Below are 24,356 nucleotides of genomic sequence, written 5' to 3' on the forward strand. Positions count from 1 at the left end.
CTATTGTGTGATGTAGTTCAGCTGGGCTTGTGAGGTTTCTGGGGAGACCTAATTTAACTAATTATATGGTCACCTTGCCTTGGCAAATGTCTGTCAGAGACATGCCTTTCTGGCTTAAGTCTCAGCACCTTTGTTCATCACTGGCGTCAAATCCAGGTGTCAGGTCATACACGTGGTTGTGGAGGGTGCTTGGACCACCATATAAGCCCAAGAAACAGCTGAGCAGAAGAGATTTGGGCAGAGCTCTGGCCTGGGAGCAGAGCTGAGCTGGAGAGTCTCGGGAGGAGAGACTGTTGGAGACATCGGGCAGAGTACTGGCTTGGAGCAGTACTCGTGCTGTGTAGGTCTTGGGACCTGTGGCTTAGTTCCTGTAGTGAACTGTCCTCTGTACTATATTGTAAGTTATATTCATTCTCGTCAAGTTGATTGTGTTCCCTGTCTCACTGTTTATATGTACCACCCCATTTGTCTAAACCACAATAATGTTCTCCTGTTCCCAAATATATTATTGTACAAGGACTTAATAATAAACTGTGTTTGAGTAGAATAGTAATATTCACTGTCCCCGTTATTTATTCATTAGTTTATTTCAGTTAAAGCAGTGAGAGGGTGAGTAGTGTGGAGTGGTGGGTAGAGTAATGAGAGGTGAAGTTGTAGTCACCAGTTTTAGTTTAATATGTTTATTATGCACCCCATACCCATCCTGTGGGCGGTAGTCAAAAGATTACAGAGGTACATAATTGGTCCAGGGACTGGACTCCAAAGTTTTGATAGCTGAGCAAGTTACAGAGGCAACGAACTCACAATTTACAAAGGTAATGAACTCACAATTTACAAAGGTAATGAACTCACAATTTACAAAGGTAATGAACTCCAGGTAAGTCTGGTCACAATCATGACAAGTTACAAAGGTATTTACAGATTACAGAGGTACGTAATGGGTCCAGGGACTGGGCCCCCAAAGTTTTAATAGCTGAACTAGGTACAAAGGTAATGAGCTCAGAAGTTACAAAGGTAATGAATTCTGTAGAATGGTTACTTACGTTTATACTTTGGCTACAATCATGAACAAATTATAGAGTAATGAGCAATTCACACTTCCACACCCGGTCACAACTGTAATGAGTTATTGGTGCAAATATTGATTGTTGAGTCACACACACACCACACACACACACACACACACACACACACACACACACACACACACACACACACACACACACACACACACACACACACACACACACACACACACACACTTTAGTTTAATATCTTTATGCACCCCATACCCATCCTGTGGGCGGTAGTCAAAAGATTACAAAGGTACATAATGGGTCCAGTGACTGGACCCCAAAGTTATGATAGCTGAACTAGTTACAAAGGTAATGAACTCCAGGTAGATCTGGTCACTAATCATGGCAAGTTACAGAGGTAATGAATCAGCAGTGACCTCACATTACTTACCGACCTTCGCACTCATCCCTCCTACTGCCTCACCTGTCCCCTACCTACTGACTCCCTCCTCTTACCCCCATATTCCCCTAATCATTACCCCCCTACATGACATGGTGTCTAGTTCGAGGTTCTGACCAGAGCTTTGGTAAGAGGGGAGGGGGGAAAGAAGGATGGGTAAGGATGGAAGTTTGGGAAAGGTTGGGGGTGAGGAGGAGTAGGTGGGGTTATAAAAGGGTAGTGGCCTATCCACTTCGGTGTAATTTGAATATGCGTGTGTGCATATTGAGTGATTTATGAAGAGGTTGGTTATATGAGTAGGGTACACCTCCTGCCCATCAATTTCGCAATGCTATATTGTGTTATACCAGTGCGTCATTGAATTGGAAGGATGCATACTGCATAGAATTGCTTGCTTTTTTTTTTCGCAAGAGGTTGGTCAGGAGGCGCAGCTGCAGGCGAGGGTTGCCGGGCATTCGATGGAGGTTGGTTGCTCACCTGGAGTCGGCCAGCAACGCAGTGACTGAGGTGGTGTCCTGCTGTATTGTAGTAGTAGGTGCAACGAAGTCAGTTGTGAGGTGTTGGTTGATAGAAGTGGGTCACCTGGAGATGGGGAGCGCTTGTCCATGTTACTGGACATAGAATGGTTCCGGTGGTATCCATTCTTCGTCTTCAGGGAGGTCGCTTAAGATTTTGGGACGAGGGAAGTTCTCCTTGTGGATAAAGTGTCGGACTCTTTGTTGGAGGGTCATTCTTTGGGATCTGTGGGGAGGGGTGGTGATGGTATAGTCGGTTGTGTTCGCTGGTTGAGGGGGACTCTCTCTGTCAGGCATGTAGAGTTCCTGTATGTCATATAGTTGTCTCTTAGTAAGTTTGTCTAATCGGACGTTGATTGCGGGGATTCTCTGTTGTATGTGTAGGTCCTCTGATCTGATTCTGTCTCTGAGTCTGGTATTTGTGATGAAGCGGAGGGCTTTGTTTTGGACTCTTTGGAGTTTTAGCATGTTGGTTTTGGTTGTGAGTGACATGGGTATGCAGGGGTATTCCAGCAGAGGTCCGATCATCATCTTGTACAGGTGTAGTTTGATGTGGGGAGGGGCTGCTTTGAATCGATAAAGTTGGCCAAGGCGGGCTTTTGCTAGGTTTATCTTTTTGGTTATGTGGGTTGTAGAGTTGAGTAATCTGCCGATCTCGTATCCTAGGATCTTGTTAGGATTCCTTATAGCGATACGGGTGCCTCTGATGGAAATGCCCCCTTTTTCTTCTATGGTTGATGGTAAGCACCCAACGGTGCTGATGAGGACTTTGTCAGGGTTGGTTGTGATTCTCCATTTCTTCTCCCACCTGGCAGTTCTATTTAGTTCTTCATTCATTTTCTCGATTGCTCTCCTATGCTTGTTTGCACCAGCTGTAGGGGTGGAGGAGACAACATGGATGACATCGTCTGTGAATTGGGTGATGATGGTGTCGGTATGTTCAGGTTGGGGGAGGTCGTTGGCGTATATGTTGAAGAGGATGGGGCTGAGGCAGGAGCCTTGGGGTACTCCTGCTGTTGGTGTGAAGGGGGTTGATTCCGCTCCGTGGAAGGTGGGGATGATTTTTCTTCCTGTTAAGAAGTTGTAGATGAGCCTGAGAAAAGTCCAGTTGTGATCAGGGAGGTCTACGAGTTTGTAAATGAGACCGTCGTGCCAAAGGCTGTCAAAGGCCTTGTGTACGTCCCTGGTGGCGATAAGGGCCAGGTTCCCTTGCTTCTTCGGGCTGGCCACAGCATCATAGATGATGTTTATGGCATGCTGAGTGCTGCAGTGGGACCTGAAGCCGAACTGCCTTTCAGAGAATAGGTGGTTGAACTCCATGTAATAGTTGAGTCTGTTGGAGATTATTCTTTCAAAGACTTTGCCTGTGACTTCGAGTAGGGAGATGGGTCTGTAGTTCTCGGGATTGCGGTTGTCCTTGTTTGGTTTGGCGATGAAGATCATCTTAGCTGTCTTGAAAGCCACTGGGAAGTGACCAGATGCCAAGATGGCATTGTAGATATTCACTAGAGACATCTTGCAGTTACGGGGGAGGTACTTCAGTTGTTTAGCTCTTATGCCTGATGGGCCAGGAGCTGTGTTTCTCAGTCGCTCTATGACTTGGGATACTTCTCTGAGCATGATTGGTCTGGTGAGGGGATGTTCATCTTCAAGGGTAGCTGTGCCAATTGATGGTATAGGATGAAAGTCTTCTAGGTTCTCGTCCCGCCATTGGTTGACCCACTGGTAGTGGGTGTTGTTAAATCTTCTGCTGTCGTTGTGTGAGAGAATATTCTCCCATACTTCACCCATCAGCTTGGCTTGGTCCAGTGGGTCGTCAAGTAGGGTAGTCACTACCTCACCATTTGCGTCGGTGAAGGAGTGAGAGAGGTGTTGAGTGGGACTAAAATCACAAGGGTATTAAAAGAGGATAACATCAAAGCTGATTTCATAGACAACCTGGAAGCTTTCTACAACAGATGGGAACATAAAAAGTCTGGGCTGAATGGTACTGCTCTTGATACTGGCCATGTAGTCAGAAACTGTAAGGCTGGAGGTGATGTTCTGGTAGTCAGTAAATGTGGGGCTGATAGTGCTGTCCTGGGAGACAGTAATGGTGAAGCTGGAGGTGCTGTCCTGAGAGACAGTAATGGGGAAGCTGGAGGTGCTGTCCTGGGAGACAGTAATGGTGAAGCTGGAGGTGCTGTCCTGGGAGACAGTAATGGTGAAGCTGGAGGTGCTGTTCTGGGAGACAGTAATGGTGAAGCGGGAGGTGCTGTCCTGGGAGACAGTAATGGTGAAGCGGGAGGTGCTGTCCTTGGAGACAGTAATGGTGAAGCTGGAGATTTTGTCCAGGTAGTCGGGAATTTTACGCAGGAAGGAATACATATAAATGACCTCATAGGGGACAGGAGCCGTAGTGGGAAAACAAGTGTAGTCAAAGATAAGATAAAACCAATATAGCAAACTAGAAATACCGCAGGAAATAGCAAACAAGAGGACTCCACTAGCAATAGTGAGGATATATTACCAAAAACAACTGGTGGGAGCTCCATTGTTGGTGCTAGGGAGGATAGGAATAAGACAGGGAAACATGCACCAACAGGGAATACAGTCACAGAAACCCAAGGCAAACGGAAACCAAGCCTGTGCACATACTATGCACTTGGTATCTGCAGGCATGGGAAATCTGGAAAAACAGATGAGACGTGCAACTATGACCACCCTAGAAAATGCCGTGCCCATATGACAACAGGAAAATGCAAACTCCCTTCCTGTAAGCTTTTTCACCCTGAAATGGGTACCTCTTCAGTACAGGAAAGACTGTGATATAACTTAAATTGCCAGGCACACCATCTAAAGGAGACAAAAAGATACAAAACATCCAGGCCATGGGAAAACCTGGGTAGCCACAGCCACTCAAGAGGGAGAGGTTTTTTAGTGCCAGGAAGGAAAAAAAACTGGCAGGAAATGGCAGAAATCGTACACCAAATCCAGTCATTCCTGGAGTGGAACCACAGTCGATGGCCTCCACTCCAAACCAACAGATACAGATACTAATGCCGGAAAAAAGTCCCCCCCCTAGTACCAACAATACCACCAGTCCAATGACATTCTTCTTTGCAAATATACAGGGTCTAAAGCCAGCAACAAACAACAAAATACCTTTCATCCGTGGACTGCTTGCAGAGGCAAAGGCAATGTTCGTGGCTTTCACTGAGACCCACATAAAGGATCACTTGGACAACGAAATATGGATCCCAGGTTACAACCTATACAGATGTGACAGAGTGAACAGGCAAAAGGGATGGGGGGTTGGCCTGTACATTGCAGAGTCACTTGTTTGCACAGAACTGCTTAATGCCTCAAATGATGTAGTGGAAGTTTTAGCAGTAAAGGTCGAGAACCAGAACCTAGTCATTGTGGTAGTCTACAAGCCTCCAGATGCAACATCCCAGCAATTCCAGGAACAGCTGTTAAAAATTGACCACTGTCTGGAAAATCTTCCAGCTCCTGCACCCAACATCTTGCTCCTGGGGGATTTCAACTTAAGGCACCTAAAATGGAGGAATATAGCAAATAATATTGTTGCAGTAATAACACCAGGAGGTAGATCTGATGAAAACTCACACTCACACGAGCTTTTAAATCTCTGCACAAAATTCAATTTAAACCAGCAAATAATAGAGCCTACTAGACTGGAGAATACACTAGACCTCATCTTCACTAACAATGATGATCTGATAAGAAATGTCACCATATCAAAAACAATATACTCAGATCACAACATAATTGAGGTTCAGACATGTATGCGTGGAGCCCCAGACCGACATAATGAGATTAGTCACGAGGGAGCATTCGCCAAATTCAACTTCAATAACAAAAACATAAAGTGGGACCAAGTAAACCAAGTCCTAACCGATATAAGCTGGGAAGATATACTAAGCAACACAGACCTCAACTTATGCCTAGAACAGATAAACTTGGTGGCACTCGATGTATGCACAAGGCTTATTCCTCTAAGAAAAAGGAGGAGTAGATGTAAAATAGAAAGAGACAGGTGCTCCCTTTGCAGGTGACGGAAAAGAATAACAGAGCGGCTAAAAGAGGTCAATATATCTGAAATGCGTAGGGAGACTGGTCAGAGAAATAGCAAGCATCGAACTTAAGCTAAAGGAATCTTATAGGAGTCAGGAATCGCGGGAAGAACTAAAAGCCATAAATGAAATAGAAAGAAACCCAAAGTATTTCTTCTCCTATGCCAAATCAAAGTCGGGAACAACGTCCAGTATTGGGCCCCTACTTAAACAAGATGGGTCCTACAAAGATGACAGCAAGGAAATGAGTGAGCTACTCAAGTCCCAATATGACTCAGTTTTTAGCAAGCCGCTAACCAGACTGAGAGTCGAAGATCAAAATGAATTTTTTATGAGAGAGCCACAGAATTTGGTTAACACAAGCCTATCCAATGTTATCCTGACGCCAAATGACTTCGAACAGGCGATAAATGACATGCCCATGCACTCTGCCCCAGGGCCAGACTCATGGAACTCCGTGTTCATCAAGAACTGCAAGAAGCCCCTATCATGAGCCTTTTCCATCCAATGGAGAAGGAGCATGGACCCGGGGATTGTCCCACAGTTACTAAAAACAACAGACATAGCCCCACTCCACAAAGGGGGCAGTAAAGCAACAGCAAAGAACTACAGACCGATAGCACTAACATCCCATATCATAAAAATCTTTGAAAGGGTCCTAAGAAGCAAGATCACCACCCATCTAGAAACCCATCAGTTACACAACCCAGGGCAACATGGGTTTCGAACAGGTCGCTCCTGTCTATCTCAACAATTGGATCACTATGACAAGGTCCTAGATGCACTAGAAGACAAAAAGAATGCAGATGTAATATATACAAACTTTGCAAAAGCCTTCGACAAGTGTGACCATGCGTAAAGCGCATAAAATGCGTGCTAAAGGAATAACAGGAAAAGTCGGTCGATGGATCTATAATTTCCTCACTAACAGAACACAGAGAGTAGTCGTCAACAGAGTAAAGTCCGAGGCAGCTACGGTGTAAAGCTCTGTTCCACAAGGCACAGTACTCGCTCCCATCTTGTTCCTCATCCTCATATCCGACATAGACAAGGATGTCAGCCACAGCACCGTGTCTTCCTTTGCAGATGACACCCGAATCTGCATGACAGTGTCTTCCATTGCAGACACTGCAAGGCTCCAGGCGGACATCAACCAAATCTTTCAGTGGGCTGCAGAAAACAATATGAAGTTCAACGATGAGAAATTTCATTTACTCAGATATGGTAAACACGAGGAAATTAAATCTTCATCAGAGTACAAAACAAATTCTGGCCACAAAATAGAGCGAAACACCAACGTCAAAGACCTGGGAGTGATCATGTCGGAGGATCTCACCTTCAAGGACCATAACATTGTATCAATCGCATCTGCTAGAAAAATGACAGGATGGATAATGAGAACCTTCAAAACTAGGGATGCCAAGCTAATGATGACACTCTTCAGGTCACTTTTTCTATCTAGGCTGGAATATTGCTGCACACTAACAGCACCTTTCAAGGCAGGTGAAATTGCTGACCAAGAAAATGTACAGAGAACGTTCACGGCGCACATAACGGAGATAAAACACCTCAATTACTGGGAGCGCTTGAGGTTCCTAAACCTGTATTCCCTGGAACGCAGGAGGGAGAGATACATGATTATATACACCTGGAAAATCCTAGAGGGACTAGTACCGAACTTGCACACGAAAATCACTCACTACGAAAGCAAAAGACTTGGCAGACGATGCAACATCCCCCCAATGAAAAGCAGGGGTGTCACTAGCACGTTAAGAGACCATACAATAAGTGTCAGGGGCCCAAAACTGTTCAACTGCCTCCCAGCATACATAAGGGGGATTACCAACAGACCCCTGGCAGACTTCAAGCTGGCACTGGACAAGCACCTAAAGTCGGTTCCTGACCAGCCGGGCTGTGGCTCGTACGTTGGTTTGCGTGCAGCCAGCAGTAACAGCCTGGTTGATCAGGCTCTGATCCACCAGGAGGCCTGGTCACAGACTGGGCCGCGGGGGCGTTGACCCCCGGAACTCTCTCCAGGTAAACTCCAGGAGTGTGTTTGGCCCCTAGTAGTCTGCGGATCGTGCTCCAGAATTGGTCTCGGTGGCGTTTGTACTGGTTAGCTTGGCGCACCAGATATTCCCAAAGATCTCTTTTATGTTGGGTTATTAGGGCGATTAGCTCTCTTCTCGATCTTAGTAGGGCTTCCCGAGAGGGTTGCCCTGTGAGGAAGTGTCTACTGCATTCTAATTGGTGTCTAAGCGGTGGTGGTTCTTATTTTTATAGTAGGAACCAGTCCCATGTGCCTTATTTTTGACTGCTCGGCTATACTTATGTTATGCTACCATTTTTTTTTCTTGTGTGTGTAAAGCTAAAGTAAATATTATAATGATATTATATTCATAGTGACCTTAACTGACCTTTTTTTTGACGGTGGGTCTGAATAATTGTTTGGGTGTAATATTATATTTGGTGGAGTTGGTTGTTGGTTTGAGATAAATGGTGGAGAATATCAGTATTTGGGTGAGACTTTTGGGGGAAGCAATTACTGGCCGAAATTGAATATTTACAGAGGAACGAGAAGTCACCCAGCCCACCTTGGAAGACTAGCCCACAACTGTCACCCACTGATGAGATGCCTATGATTATTATCCACCTGATATGCCCAGTCACTCAGCTGATGTACCCCAGTAGATGTATTGCTGCCCTGGTCTGTCATCCATTGTAGTGGGTGTCTGTCTGCGTCACCCAGCCTCTGTGACCATCACCTGCGGACCGCCAGTTACCCGCAGTTGCCAGGGATGGGTGACCGCACCTGCTGTTGATGACCTGAAGTGACCTCACCTCACCTCACCTCGAGCAACCGACAAAAGCCTGCCACTGCTGATGTCGGCTGCTGTGATGCTGTCTGCAATGCTGTGGCCGTGCTGCAATGCTGTAGCCGTGATGCGATGCTGTAGCCGTGCTGCAATGCTGTAGCCATGCTGCGATGCTGTGGTCGTGCTGAGATGCTGTAGCCGTGCTGTGATGTTGAGATGCTGCGGCCGTGCTGTGAAGCTGAGATGCTGGGACCGTGCTGCGATGCTGTAGCCGTGCTGTGTGCTGCTGTGATACGGCCGTGCTGTGATGGATATGCTGTGGCCGTGCTGTGATGCTGCGATGCTGCCTAGCTCAAGAGGAGGAGATGGCGGTGATACTGCAGTGGTTTGTGAGGGATTCTGGCTGGTGTGCCAGGACAAGAGAATCTACTATGAAGGAGTTGCCATCCTCGGAGATGTGGAAGGACGTGAGCTGCGGAGATGGACTCCAGCTGCTGGGACCAGCCTGCTTTCAAGGGCGGCATGGAGGTGTGTCCTGCCTTGCTGGTCGACCTGTACGACCGGTATGCGGGGATGCCCTGCCAGCCATGACAGACAATTAAGAGTGTGAGATGTCCCCAGCCTACTTTGACTTGCCAGAAGTGTTAGTGTTACCTGTGTGAAATAAGGTGACCTTGAATACGGTCCAGTGATTATGGCCGCCTTGTTTTATGAGGCCAGTGAATCCTAGTAGTGGCATAGAATAATAGAGGGTCTTAGCTGCGATGCCTGCCCTGTCTCGATTTTCAGATGTAGGGTGCATGTGAAGTGTGCTGAAATGCGACCTTGGTTCAAATTCAATTCAAATTCAAAGTTTATTCTCTATAAGGATTACAATGCTGAGTTTACAGAAATTTGGTTATTGTTTGGTTTACATGTAGTAAAATTGTGATTACAGAGTGTACCACTAGAACGCTTAGCATGGCTAGGCATTTCGGGCAGACTTAGTTTTATTCTTAAGTAGTTTTTATTCTTAATTGTGGTCGTGAAGTGGTCCAGTTGCAGTTACTTGAAAGAATGCAACCCGTTGGAGCAGTTTTCCACGCCAAAGAAGCCTAGAGAGGTTTGGCCCAATGGTTAACGTGCGAGGGTGACTAGCATTGGCTAGTGCATTTCTAGTAGAAGTAGGGAAGGCACTGGAGCCCGATATTTAGGTTTAAGGAGAAATGACGGGTAAGGAGGCTTTGCACCAGAGAGCAACTGTTATGCTGGTCAACTGCCAGGTGTACTGATTATGCTGCCTTGTGGTAGATGAGAAGGTTGAGGGAAATATATATAGTGGAATAATTTAGTATTATGTATAATTTTGTCTTTGTATTGTAATAGATTTAAAGGGTTAGGATTAAAATAGTCTAATACCTTAGGACAAATTGTCCTAGTTCTCAGATATTTTAAATTGGGGGAGAAAGGGGGATGTGATGTAGTCCAGCTGGGCTTGTGAGGTCTCTGGGGAGACCTAATTTAACCAATTATATGGTCACCTTGCCTTGGCAAATGTCAGTCAGAGACACGCCTTTCCGGCTTAAGTCTCAGCACCTTTGTTCGTCACTGGCGTTAAATCCAGGCGTCAGGTCGTACACGTGGTTGTGGAGGGTGCTTGGACCACCATATAAGCCCAAGGAACAGCTGAGCAGAGAGATTCGTGCGGAGCTCTGGCCTGGGTGCAGAGCTCCTGAACAGAGAGACTTCGAGCGGAGCTGCTGCTAAGATAAGATAAGATTTCGTTCGGATTTTTAACCCCAGAGGGTTAGCCACCCAGGGTAACCCAAGAAAGTCAGTGCGTCATCGAGGACTGTCTAACTTATTTCCATTGGGGTCCTTAATCTTGTCCCCCAGGATGCGACCCACACCAGTCGACTAACACCCAGGTACCTATTTGCTGCGAGGTAAACAGGACAACAGGTGTAAAGAAACGTGTCAAAATGTTTCCACTCACCGGGAATCGAACCCGGGCCCTCCGTGTGTGAAGCGGGAGCTTTAGCCACCAGGCCACCGGGCTGGGGTGCAGGGCTCGGGAGAAGGCTGCTGAAGTCTCTGGTGGAGACTGTTGGAGGTATTGGACAGAGTACTGGCTTGGCGCAGTACTCGTGCTGTGTAGGTCTTGGGACCTGTGGCTTAGTTCCTGTGATGAACTGTCTTCTGAACCATATTGTAAGTTATATTCATTCTCATCAAGTTGATTGTGTTCCCTGTCTCACTGGAGTTTACCTGGAGAGAGTTCCGGGGGTCAACACCCCCGCGGCCCGGTCTGAGACCAGGCCTCCTGGTGGATCAGAGCCTGATCAACCAGGCTGTTGCTGCTGGCTGCACGCAAACCAACATACGAGCCACAGCCCGGCTGATCCGGAACTGACTTTAGGTGCTTGTCCAGTGCCAGCTTGAAGACTGCCAGGGGTCTGTTGGTAATCCCCCTTATGTGTGCTGGGAGGCAGTTGAACAGTCTCGGGCCCCTGACACTTATTGTATGGTCTCTTAACATGCTAGTGACACCCCTGCTTTTCATTGGGGGGATGGTGCATCGTCTGCCAAGTCTTTTGCTTTCGTAATGAGTGATTTTCGTGTGCAAGTTCGGTACTAGTCCCTCTAGGATTTTCCAGGTGTATATAATCATGTATCTCTCCCTCCTGCGTTCCAGGGAATACAGGTTTAGGAACCTCAAGCGCTCCCAATAATTGAGGTGTTTTATCTCCGTTATGCGCGCCGTGAAAGTTTTCTGTACATTTTCTAGGTCGGCAATTTCACCTGCCTTGAAAGGTGCTGTTAGTGTGCAGCAATATTCCACTAACAGCACCTTTCAAGGCAGGTGAAATTGCTTATATGTACCATCCCATTCATCTAAACGCAATAATGTTCTCCTGTTCCCAAATATATTATTGTACAAAGACTTAATAATAAACTGTGTTTGAGTAGAATAGTAATATTCACTGTCCCCGTTATTTTCTCCATTTATTTATGTTTAGTTAAAGTAGTGAGAGGGTGAGTAGTGTGGAGTGGTGGGTAGAGTAATGAGAGGTGAAGTTGTAGTCACCAGTGACCTCACATTACCTACCAACCTCCACACTCGTCCCTCCTACTGCCTCGCCTGTCCCCTACCTACTAAGTAAGTTTATTCAGGTATACACAAATACAGTTACATAGAATTATCATACATAACAGCATATGTGTAGAGAACCTGGGATAACCCAAAAAAGTCAGACACGGTGATTTATTTCCATTGGGGCCTGACTGACTCCCTCCTCTTACCTCTTATTCCCCTAACCAATACCTCCCTACATGACAATTGATACAGATCTAAATTAGATGATACAGTCAGCGAATTGGATTTAGATTTTGCCACTGAAGCTGGTATCGTACTTAGCTCACACATTGAGGTCCGGAGATCGAATCTCTGGTACGGCTGGAAAACATTAGGTGTTTCCTCAAAATACCTGATGTTTATGCTCACCCATCAGTAAAATAGGTGTTAGTGGACTGGTGTGGGTCGCATCCTGGGTGTTAGTGGACTGGTGTGGGTCGCATTCTGGGTGTTAGTGGACTGGTGTGGGTCGCATCCTGGGTGTTAGTGGACTGGTGTGGGTCGCATCCTGGGTGTTAGTGGACTGGTGTGGGTCGTATCCTGGGTGTTAGTGGACTGGTGTGGGTCGCATCCTGGGTGTTAGTGGACTGGTGTGGGTCGCATCCTGGGTGTTAGTGGACTGGTGTGGGTCGCATCCTGGGTGTTAGTGGACTGGTGTGGGTCGCATCCTGGGTGTTAGTGGACTGGTGTGGGTCGCATCCTGGGTGTTAGTGGACTGGTGTGGGTCGCATCCTGGGTGTTAGTGGACTGGTGTGGGTCTCATCCTGGGTGTTAGTGGACTGGTGTGGGTCGCATCCTGGGTGTTAGTGGACTGGTGTGGGTCGCATCCTGGGTGTTAGTGGACTGGTGTGGGTCACATCCTGGGTGTTAGTGGACTGGTGTGGGTCGCATCCTGGGTGTTAGTGGACTGGTGTGGGTCGCATCCTGGGTGTTAGTGGACTGGTGTGGGTCGCATCCTGGGTGTTAGTGGACTGGTGTGGGTCGCATCCTGGGTGTTAGTGGACTGGTGTGGGTCGCATCCTGGAGTTTACCTGGAGAGAGTTCCGGAGATCAACGCCCCCGTGGCCCGGTCTGTGACCAGGCCTCCTGGTGGATCAGTGCCTGATCAACCAGGCTGTTACTGCTGGCTGCATGCAAACCAACGTACGAGCCACAGCCCGGCTGATCAGGAACCGACTTTAGGTGCTTGTCCAGTGCCAGCTTGAAGACTGCCAGGGGTCTGTTGGTAATCCCCCTTATGTATGCTGGGAGGCAGTTGAACAGTCTCGGGCCCCTGACACTTACTGTATGGTCCTCGGACAAAACTGACCTAATTTGCGGAAAATATGGTCTATGGTCTGTATACCTTGTAGAAAAATAAAAACATTTAATGTCTTTCCTCGGGACAAATTATTAACTCCCGAAGGAGCATTTAAAAATATTTTGAGAGTTCATACATTACATGAGAGTAGAATTAGCTCAAACACATATGAGAATTCATACAGGTCATGAGTGTATATTTACCGACTCATAGGCATATGAGTATACCATTAAGCTTTTTACCTGTCAGAGATTCAAACTAATAATGACACTGAAAATAATACTGACGTTAAATGTAAACTTATTTAATTATGAGTGAAATCATCCAATATTGACAGGTGTAAGCGTTAATATTTTTACATGATAATTTCCATAAGAGAAAACAAATATAAGATTTAACAATAACTTTAATATTTAAAATTTTATATTTAGAATGTTACAGAAATTTGATTTTTATGGGTAACTAAACTAAAAATAAACTATCTCTAGTTTTTTTTTTTATATGTATTTTAAAATTGGTTGGTTAGCCGGTTAATTAGGCTTAAGCCTATCTACTACTTAAAGGGTTATTAAGCCTGCATGTCACCTGTTCACCAAGCCCAGAATGCTTTATTCTCTAAAAAAAGAGATATGGTAAGGTAAAGTTTGTCAGGAAACAGGACGTGTTGCCTGACGCTGGTCTTAGTCATAAAATTCAAATTCAAATTCAAATTCAAACTTTATTCTCTATAAGTATTACAATGCTGAGTTTACAGAATTTGGTTATTGTGTGGTTTACATGTAGTAAAATAATAATTACAGAGTGTACCACTAGAACGCCTAGCATGGCTAGGCATTTCAGGCCTAGCCCGATGTCATATGACCTTCCCCTGGCTTCCCCTCAAGGAAGGTTCCTTGATGTTGGTGAGGGGCTCTTGATTTAGGGAATTGGATCTGTGCTCAAGTTCCACGAATTAAGCCTGAATGCCTTCCACATCCCCCCCCCAGGCGCTGTATAATCCTCCGGGTTTAGCGCTTCCCCTTGATTATAATAATAATTATAATAATAATAATTCCACTGGCTTACCGGTCCACCCCTTTAAAAATTATGGTCATAGTTATAACTGCAAGAAATGCATATCACGTGCCTTCAGCATTTTATGGATTATTATTATTATTAAAGCTTCGCGGGTATTCTCCCGGCCCGGGCCTTTTCCAAGTGGTGGCCCGGCCTTGGCTCCCTCTTTAGGGAGTGTCTGAGACCTAAGTCTCCCATGGGAGGAGGAACAAGTACCTCCTCATCTTTGGGACCAACTGTCCCCAGGCCTAGCCACAAGCTAGGCCTCTCTGGTCTGCCATCCCCGCCCCAAGGGAACAAATGGGAATGACAGTCTTATGAGCTAAAGGCTCGGACTCAGGCACCTACCCTACCCTAGAAGGGTTAGGCATGGTGTCGATCATTTTATGGGGAGGGAGCATGGATACAGGGGTTATACCACACACACTAAAAACAACAGACAGCCCCACTCCACAAAGGTGGCAGTAAAGCGACTGCAAAGAACTACAGACCGATAGCACTAACATCCCATATATAAAAATCTTTGAGAGGGTTCTAAGAAGCAAGATAGCCAACTACCTAGATATCCATCAATTACACAAACCAGGGCAACACGGGTTTAGAGCAGGTCGCTCCTGCCTGTCCCAGCTACTGGACCACTATGACAAGGTCCCGGATGCTGTAGAGGATAAACAAAATACAGATGTAGTATACACACACTTTGCAAAAGCTTTCGACAAGTGTGACCATGGTGTAATAGCACACAAAATGCGGGATAAAGAAATAACAGGAAAAGTTGGTAGATGGATCTATAACTTCCTGACAAATAGAACACAAAGAGTAATAGTAAACAGAGTAAAGTCCCAGGTAGCCACAGTAAAAAGTTCTGTTCCACAAGACACAGTACTTGCTTCCATTTTATTCCTCATCCTCATTTCAGACATGCGGATGACACCCGGATCACCATGGCAGTGACCTCCATCGAAGACACTGGGAGACTCCAAGTGGACATCAACCAAATCTTCGAATGGGCCACTCAAAACAATATGAAGTTCAACGAGGAGAAATTTCAACTACTCAAATATGGGAAACTTGAGGAAATTAAAAATGTATCAGGGTATACGACAAAGGCTAACCATACAATAGAGCGAAAGAGTAATGTGAAGGACCTGGGAGTGTGTGACTGGACTGCCTCCATGTGAGCTGTCTACCCTGGCAAGCTCTGTTGACACCGAGCCCTGAGGTCGGTACCTCAGCCTCACAAGTGGCTTATAGGACAGATTTTCAGAAATGACTGATGTTGCAAGAAATCTCTACTGCATGCACATGTAAAGGACTAACTTACTTGGTGTTGGAGAATGTGTCTCGGTCTTCAACCTCCCTAACTTTTAGTCCCTGTGGACTTCCCCTCAGAACCACGTGCAACCGGGAGCCTTAATTTCTCCAATATTCAATCGTTATTAGTGACCTGCTTGCACCTCAGAAATTCCTGTTTCCAAGGGGGTGTGTAGCCCCTAGACTATGCAGAAATGGACACTAGCTTCTAGGCTGACAAGAGACGCCGGTACGTACTGGTCATGAACTGCCGGCTGACACAAAGGCCACAGCACGACTCATTCACAATTTTCCCCAGACACTGGCCAAGATCCTAAGAAAAATGAGAGGTCTTGTCTTACTGTATTTGCTTGACGGAGGACATCTACGGTACGTCGAGGTGCCTCCATCAGATTTCTCCAGGTCTAGTATGTGAAGACACGTGGGGGGCGCCGCCTGCTGATCACAGCACTTGCTCAGATGGTGTCTAGTCTTAGAAGAAAGGGCACTGTGGTCTCAGACCCATGCCCCAGTATTCAAACTTGGGCTGCCAGTTCTCCATGGCTAACATAGCCTAGTGTTTGCCTACATTATCGGCCTACTACTACCTGTGTTAAGGTCTTAGGTCTACATTATTATTATCTACAGTTGCCTCAATAATCCTAATATTAGTGTACTAACAGTATAAACTACCTACTTCTTCCCTGAAGGGTAAATCTATCAATTAAGGAGTACCTTCCAACCACCTTCACCAACCCGGGTGAGTGTATGTTGTGGGTGGGTGTAAGGGCCTTCAAACGGCGTGTTTCCCCCCGTTGGGACTTCTAGGACCGAATAAATTCCAACAGAGTGATAATGTCAGAGGATCTCGCCTTCAAAGACCACAACAATGTTTCTACCTCATTTGCTAATAAAATGATAGGATGGATAATGAGAACCTTCAAAACTAGGGATGCCAAGCCCGTGATGATTTTCTTCAAATCACTTGTGCTCTCTAGGCTGGAATACTGCTGTACACTAACTGCCCCCTTCAAGACTGGCGACATTGCAGACCTGGAGAGTGTACAAAGAACTTTCAAGGCACACATAAGTACGATAAGGCACCTTAACTACTGGGAACAGTTGAAGGTCCTTGATCTGTATTCCCTGGAATGCAGGCGAGAAAGATACATGACAATATACACTTGGAAGGTCCTGGAGGGTTTGGAAAGAAAACCTACACACGAAAATCACTCCCTATGAAAGCGAGAGACAACACAAGAAGTGTCCGGGGCCCAAGACTGTTCAACTGCCTCCCAGCCTACATAAGGGGGATTACCAATAGACCCCTGGCTGTCTTCAAGAAGGCACTGGACAGGCACCTAAAGTCAGTACCTGACCAACCGGGCTGTGGTTCGTACCTCAGTTTGCGTGCGGGCAGCAGTAACAGCCTGGTTGATCAGACCCTGATCCACCGTGAGGCCTGGTCTCAGACCGGGCCGCGGGGGCGTTGACCCCCCGAAACCCTCTCCAGGTAAGTGTATACACAACGCGAGACACCTCCGAGTGTACATATTCTGAAATCAGAACTGTATTTATATCCTAATTTACTTAGTTTTTGTTTATTTTAATTTAAGTACTATATACACATGCTCATATTAATCAACTTTTATTTTTCCTGGGACAGAAAATCAACAATATTTTAAATGTATAAAAAAACAACAATGTTGTCCAAGGATCCCAATGGAAGTAAGTCATTTTGACTCCTTTGAGTTATCCTAGCTAATTTACTCATGTTACTATGCAAATCAACCACAGGAGCTTGCAATTTCGGAGGAACGAGTAGGAAGTCCACGTAGATTAGTTCAGGGGAACTTTGCAGCTAGAACATTCCTAGAACTATACGTCTCTACAGGAACTTATTATTATTATTATTTATTATTAAAGATTAGCCGGTATTCTCCCGGCCCGGGCCTTTTCCAAGTGGTGGCCCGGCCTTGGCTCCCTCTTTAGGGAGTGTCTGAGATCGAAGTCTCCCATGGGTGGAGGCACAAGTACCTCCTCATCTTTGGGACCAACTGTCCCCAGGCCTAGCCACAAGCTAGGCCTTTCTGGTCTGCCATCCCCGCCACAAGGGGGCAAATGGGAATGACAGTCTTATGAGCTAAAGGCTCGGGCTCGGGCACCTACCCTACCCTAGAAGGGTTAGGCATGGTGTCGATCACAGGAACTTTAGCCTGTTATTCTCTTACTTCACTGCACTGTTCCCTATTAATTAAGTAAATAACTAAGTCTATTCAGGTACAGATACACATAAATACAGTTACATAAATTACCATACATAACAGGATAACCCAAAAAAACAAAAAATCTAAGTGACTTATTTCCACTGGTGTCCATCCCCTGACATACTTGGATCGAAGGGGATTCCAAGATATTTCACTGAAGATACTTAAGTGATGGGTCTCCATCGTTGAACTTCATATTGTTTTCTGCAGCCCACTGAAAGATTTGATTGATGTCAGCCTGGAGCCTTGCAGTGTCTGCAATGGAAGACACTGTCATGCAGATTCGGGTGTCATCTGCAAAGGAAGACACGGTGCTGTGGCTGACATCCTTGTCTATGTCAGACATGAGGATGAGGAACAAGATGGGAGCGAGTACTGTGCCTTGTGGAACAGAGCTTTTCACCGTAACTGCCTCAGACTTTACTCTGTTGACTACTACTCTGTGTTCTGTTTGTGAGGAAATTATAGATCTATCTACCAACTTTTCCTGTTATTCCTTTAGCACGCATTTTGTGCGCTATTACGCCATGGTCACACTTGTCGAAGGCTTTTGTAAAGTCTGCGTATATTACATCTGCATTTTTTATCTTCTAGTGCATCTAGGACCTTGTCGTAGTGATCCAGTAGCTGAGACAGACAGGAGCGACCTGTTCTAAACCCATGTTGCCCTGGGTTGTGTAATTGATGGGTTTCTAGATGGGTGGTGATCTTGCTTCTTAGGACCCTTTCAAAGATTTTTATGATATGGGATGTTAGTGCTATTGGTCTGTAGTTCTTTGCTATTGCTTTACTGCCCCCTTTGTGGAGTGGGGCTATGTCTGTTGTTTTTAGTAACTGTGGGACGACCCCAGTGCCCATGCTCCCTCTCCATAGGGTGTTAAAAGTTCGTGATAGGGGCTTCTGGTGTGGGTCGCATCCTGGGTGTTAGTAGACTGGTGTGGGTCGCATCTTGGGTGTTAGTATTATTATTATTATAATCAAGGGGAAGCGCTAAACCCGGAGGATTATACAGCGCCTGGGTGGGGGGGATGTGGAAGGCATTCAGGCTTAATTCGGGGAACTGGAGCACAGATCCAATTCCCTAAATCAAGAGACCCTCACCAACATCAAGGAACCTTCCTTGAGGGGTTGGGTGTTAGTAGACTGGTGTGGGTCGCATCTTGGGTGTTAGTGGATGTCAGCTACGGTCTGTATACCTGGTACATGTACTTGTAGTAAATAGAGATGATATTATTATTATTATTATATCTGGTAGCAGTTGTAATGAGTTATTTATGCTGATTGGACGAGTCTGTTTACCAGCATTACTGGCTCGTGCCCTGGTTGGCAAAGCTTTCGCTTCATATGCTGAGTGTCCGGGTTCGATTTCCAAGGGTAAAAACACTGGGCGTGTTTCCTTACACCTGTTGTTCCTGTTCACCCATCAGTATTATAGGTACCTGGGTGTCAAACAACTGGTGTGGGTCGCATCCTGGGGCAAAAATTTACTTAATTTGCGGGAAATGCTCTGCATAACAAAGGACTTTCTATATAGTAGTATGTCATTGATGTCAACTGTGGTCTGTATACCTTGTACATGTACTTGTAAAAATAAAGAAATGGTATCCTGAGGTCTGATGTCTCAATAAACAAATCTAAATTATATTTTCTATAAAGAACATGTTTATTTTTAAGCGATCATTTTTAAATACAGTAATATATGCTTTACAATCGCAATAAAAAACAAAGTCTATTATTCCTTTAATTAATAATACTAACATAAAAACATGGAGCAAGAGTAGAGGTTTCAGGTAATTTAAGTTACAGCAGTAAAATTCCCGTCACTGCTAATATAAAAGGGTGTCTGTCGTACTAAGTGGCACTTGGGGCCTCGGCTCCTCGGGGTATGGCCATCAAGACATACCCGACACATAATTTTTTTAATTACCTGGGAAGTTCGTATGCTTTGCGCTCGGACGCCCAGAGTATCAACGTTTTGTCGGCGGGATATGGGAAACTCCAGACAGATTTAAAATTCATGTTTCTACATTGTACAATTTATACAGACCATAGTTGACACTAATGACATGCTATATATTATTATAATAAAAAAAAAGCGCTAAACCACAATGGCGATACAGCGCTGTGACATGCTATATAGAAAGCCCCTGGTTATGTGGAGCATTTCACGGGTGTTAGTCGCCGTACATCTGTTACACCAATACATAAAGGTGGTGACCCTACAGACGTAAACAACTATAGGCCAATATCAAACTTACCATTGCTATCCAAAATCTTCGAGAAACTCGTGCACAGCAGACTATATTCATTTATAACGTCACAAAACATACTCAATCCCTGCCAATTTGGATTCAGGAAAAATAAAAGCACTAATGATACAATTATAAAAATGCTAGATCTGCTTTACACAGCATTGGAAGATAAGGAATATCCGCTAGGAATTTTTATTGACCTAAGAAAAGCGTTTGACACAGTAGACGACGGCATCCTACTCCACAAACTTGACCACTATGGTGTAAGAGGCCATGCGCTTGCATATTTTAAATCCTACCTTTCTAATAGGTATCAGTATGTCACCATTAAAGACACAGCATCAACAATACGGCCACTTGATACTGGAGTTCTGCAGGGAAGTGTCCTTGGACCCCTGCTCTTCCTCATTTACATCAATGATCTTCCAAACATATCCCAACACCTGAAACCCATTCTCTTTGCTGACGACAGGACTTATGTCATTGTTAACGAGCTGATCAAAATATCAGCTTGGATGACAGCCAATAAACTTACACTTAACACTCGCAAAACCTACTATATTATGTTTGGTAGCAGAGCAGGTGTTGCGCAACACTCTAATTGCCAGACATAATGAGGGCAAATTCCTTGGCCTATACCTCGACAACAACCTAAATTTCAGCACCCATATCCAACACATAACAAAAAAAGTATCCAAAACGGTGGGGATTCTTTCCAAGATACGATACTACGTGCTGCAAACTGCCCTTCTCACACTATACCATTCACTTATATATCCATACCTCACCTATGCTATCTGTGCTTGGGGATCAACTGCAGCAACACACCTAAAGCCAATAATAACCCAACAAAAAAGCCACAGTAAGAATAATCACTAAATCCCATCCCTGGCAACACCCCCCCCCCCCCCACTCTTCATAGATCTAAACTTACTCCCTGTTCAGAACTTCCACACTTACTACTGTGCAATCTATATCTACAGGACCTTAAATTCCAATATTAACCTTGACCTAAAATGCTTTCTTGATAGTTGTGACAGGATCCACAGGCATAACACCAGACACAAACATCTCTATGACATTCCCCGTGTTCGACTAAACCTTTACAAAAATTCAATGTATTTCAAAGGACCTAAAATCTGGAACACCCTACCTGAAAACTCAAGAACTGCAGACACATTCATCACTTTCAAAGCTACAGTTAGAAAACATCTTATCTCCTTGATCCACCCCGACAACTAACTACATGATAACCACCTGGTGGTTCACAATTACACTCACTCACCCACTGACTATAAACCCAGAAATACTAATCTTAATCTTAAAATAATAAATCCTAACTAGTCATAAGTTTGCCTATGATACTCCAATACAGACACTTTGTATTGTGCCAAAACAAAAGCATTCACATTGCTAAACTCACAAATTATGATGTAGTCACTTAGCCTTAATACCATAATCTGGTGTCCTAGTGGCCCCCTCTGTAATTAGTATTTTATAACATGTAAACCACACAATACCCAAAACCTGTAAACCCCACATTGTAACCCTTATAGAGAATAAACTTGAATTGAATTGAATTGAATCGAATCTGTCACTGTTCACCTAGCAGTAAGTAGGTATTTGGCTGTTAGTCACCTTACACCTGCTGTCCCTGTTCACCTAGCAGTAAGCTGGTGTTAGTGGTGTGGGTGGCATCCAGGGGGATAAAATTAACCTAAGTTGTGGGAAATGCTCTACATAACCAGGGACTTTCTATATAGTGTGTCACTGGTGTCAGCTATGGTTTGTGTAAGTTGTATCATGTACTGGTAGAAATAAAGATTATTATTATTATTATAAGAAGGCAAAATGAATCGCAAAATGGGAATGATCTCCACATTTAATCCTCAATAAAAGACCCTCATCAGCAGTTGACTTTTCAAAAAAAAAAAAAAAAAAAAAAAAAAAGAAGTACCTTTATTCCAGAGAAAAGCTCTTAATCTAAGGAAAGCGAGATCTTTCCACTAAATTAAACCCGTTTACCTCCCATTTCCCAGCTGCTGTATGGCCCTTACAGGTTTAGGGCTTCAAAATAAATACAATAATAATTAAAAAATTAACTTCAGCAGCTGAAAAAGTTCTCTGGTGCAATTATTATAATTATAATCATGGGGAAGCGCTAAAACCGTAGGATTATACAACACCTGGGGTAAGGGATGGGAGGTATTCAGGCTTAATTCAGGAAATTGGAGCACAGATCCAATTCCCCAGATCAAGATCCCCTCACCAGCATCAAGGACCCTCCCTTGAGGGATCTGGTGCAATATGTTATATTTCTTGGCTATGTGGTCCTGTATTTAACTTTTGATTAATTTTTTTAACACAGCAGCTGCTTCCCACTGAGGTAGGGTGATCCAAAAAAGAGGACACACACACTAACCATCATTCATACCATCACTGTCTCACCAGCAGCATGCCAACACCACACAGTAATGCATGATACTTACGATTAAAACACTTCCATTAAAATTGTAAAATTTGAGATGCTTATAAATAATAATAATTATCACAAGAACCCCAATGGAAATAAGTCATTTTGTCTGACTTTTTTGGGTTATCCTAGGTTCTCGACACACATGCTGCTATGTATGATAATCTGTGTAACTGTGTATACCTGAATAAACTTATTTATTTGTAAATTTCCAATTTTCTAGCACTGTGTGATATAAGGCAGTACTTCTTCTTTAATAGCACAGACATCGTCTTCATCTTTAATGATATGCTGCAGTGCTTCGTGTGTCTCTGCCTGGGTGTAGTGAGTAACATCTGCGTCACCCTCAGATGAAACGACGATCACAACGCTGTCGTCTTCCTCGGCTTCAAATTTTATGTTTTCTGCCTCGTGGCTTACAATTTTCTCAGCTCTTGTAAATGTTGTCACTTGCTTTTTGCTTCCCTTGTCTCGAGGTTCGTAAAGTGAGTGAGTTCGTATACAAGGAGTTAAATTTTTGGGAGTATTGCACTTAATGGAAGCCACAGTGTTTGCGTTTGCATTACTTTCTGTCTGCGAGTGGGTTGTACGATAATGCTGGTGTGCTGCAACTGCTGACGAGAATGAGCGATTGCAGAGCGTGCACCGTAAGCCATGTGTCAGCATGTGTGTGAGATATTGCTGTTTTTGTCCATAAGACACTCCACACTCTTGGCAGTAGAACTTGTGATGAGGTTGTGTGCGAATGTGGTGACGCAACACTCGCAGAGTGGAAAACCTTCCACCACAAGTCTCACAACTGTAGCTGCGTGCTCGTCTATGGAACAGATTCTGAGGGAGAAATTAAAAGCAAAGAATATCACAATCATACACAAATGACCCACCCATAGGAGAGGGGAGCTTATGATGATGTTTCGGTCTGACTTGGACCATTTACGTCATCATAAGGTCCCTTTCCTATGTGCGGGTTATCTGTGTATTGTCCAGTCACGGTATTGTAACTGTTTGTTAATATCACAATCAATACGTAATACAGGAGGGCATCCTCCATATACAGCACCTTCTTTTTGGTGTTCCACATTTTTGTTGGCTTCAAACTGAGCCATTATTCATTATGTTCCACCTACCTACCTACCCTGGGTTATCCTGGGTGGCTAACCCTCTGTTCCCCGGGTTAAAGATCCAAACAAATCTTATTCTATGGAAAGACAAAATCTTGAGGATTATATAGAGCTGCACAGCAAGGAGGAAAGAGATAGAGGGAAGGAAGAGAATTGAGGGTGGTAAAGACTACATTACTGCTGGTGACACCACTAGAGGAAGGTGGACAGTGTCACTTAGGAAAGTACAGGAGGGCCTTGCTTTACAGCACTTTGCTTTAGTGCTTTACTTTACAATATTTCACTAATGCAGTGGTTTTCAATTATACTCATTCTTCATTTATTCTGACTTCCTACAATAAATATATTCACCACTCACTATAAGCTAAGAGTGAAAATATTTTAAGATACGTAATGTGTGTACTGTATATGCATTTTTTAGGCCTAGGTATATTGCTCACATGTTATCAGTCTTTTACGTATATGCATTTAAAAATGAAAAAAAAAAAGACTTACATTTTGCTTTACAGCAGTAGCCCAGAACTTAATCTGCTGTATAAGTGGGGCCCTACAGTAGCTCAGAACCTAACCTGCTGTATAAGTGGGGCCCTCCTGTA

General features: G+C 44.6%; 1 protein-coding gene and 1 non-coding gene across 2 annotated transcripts in view; one reads left to right on the forward strand and one right to left on the reverse strand.

Annotated features, from left to right (window-relative positions):
- Window positions 1–19,658: 19,658 nt before the first annotated feature.
- Window positions 19,659–24,356, reverse strand: part of LOC138854542 (zinc finger protein 2-like) — a 65,717-nt gene continuing 61,019 nt past the window's right edge. The window contains exon 5 of the mRNA XM_070098400.1: window positions 19,659–23,470. Coding sequence (XP_069954501.1) covers window positions 22,859–23,470 — 612 coding nt within the window. The 3' untranslated portion in view covers window positions 19,659–22,858. The remainder of the gene's footprint in view (window positions 23,471–24,356) is intronic.
- LOC128687437 (U11 spliceosomal RNA) lies at window positions 19,747–19,877 on the forward strand. Its single transcript, XR_008406841.2, has one exon. It is a non-coding gene; the product is annotated as a U11 spliceosomal RNA (small nuclear RNA).

Source organism: Cherax quadricarinatus, chromosome 62, assembly GCF_038502225.1.
Source record: "Cherax quadricarinatus isolate ZL_2023a chromosome 62, ASM3850222v1, whole genome shotgun sequence".
Taxonomy (NCBI): domain Eukaryota; kingdom Metazoa; phylum Arthropoda; class Malacostraca; order Decapoda; family Parastacidae; genus Cherax; species Cherax quadricarinatus.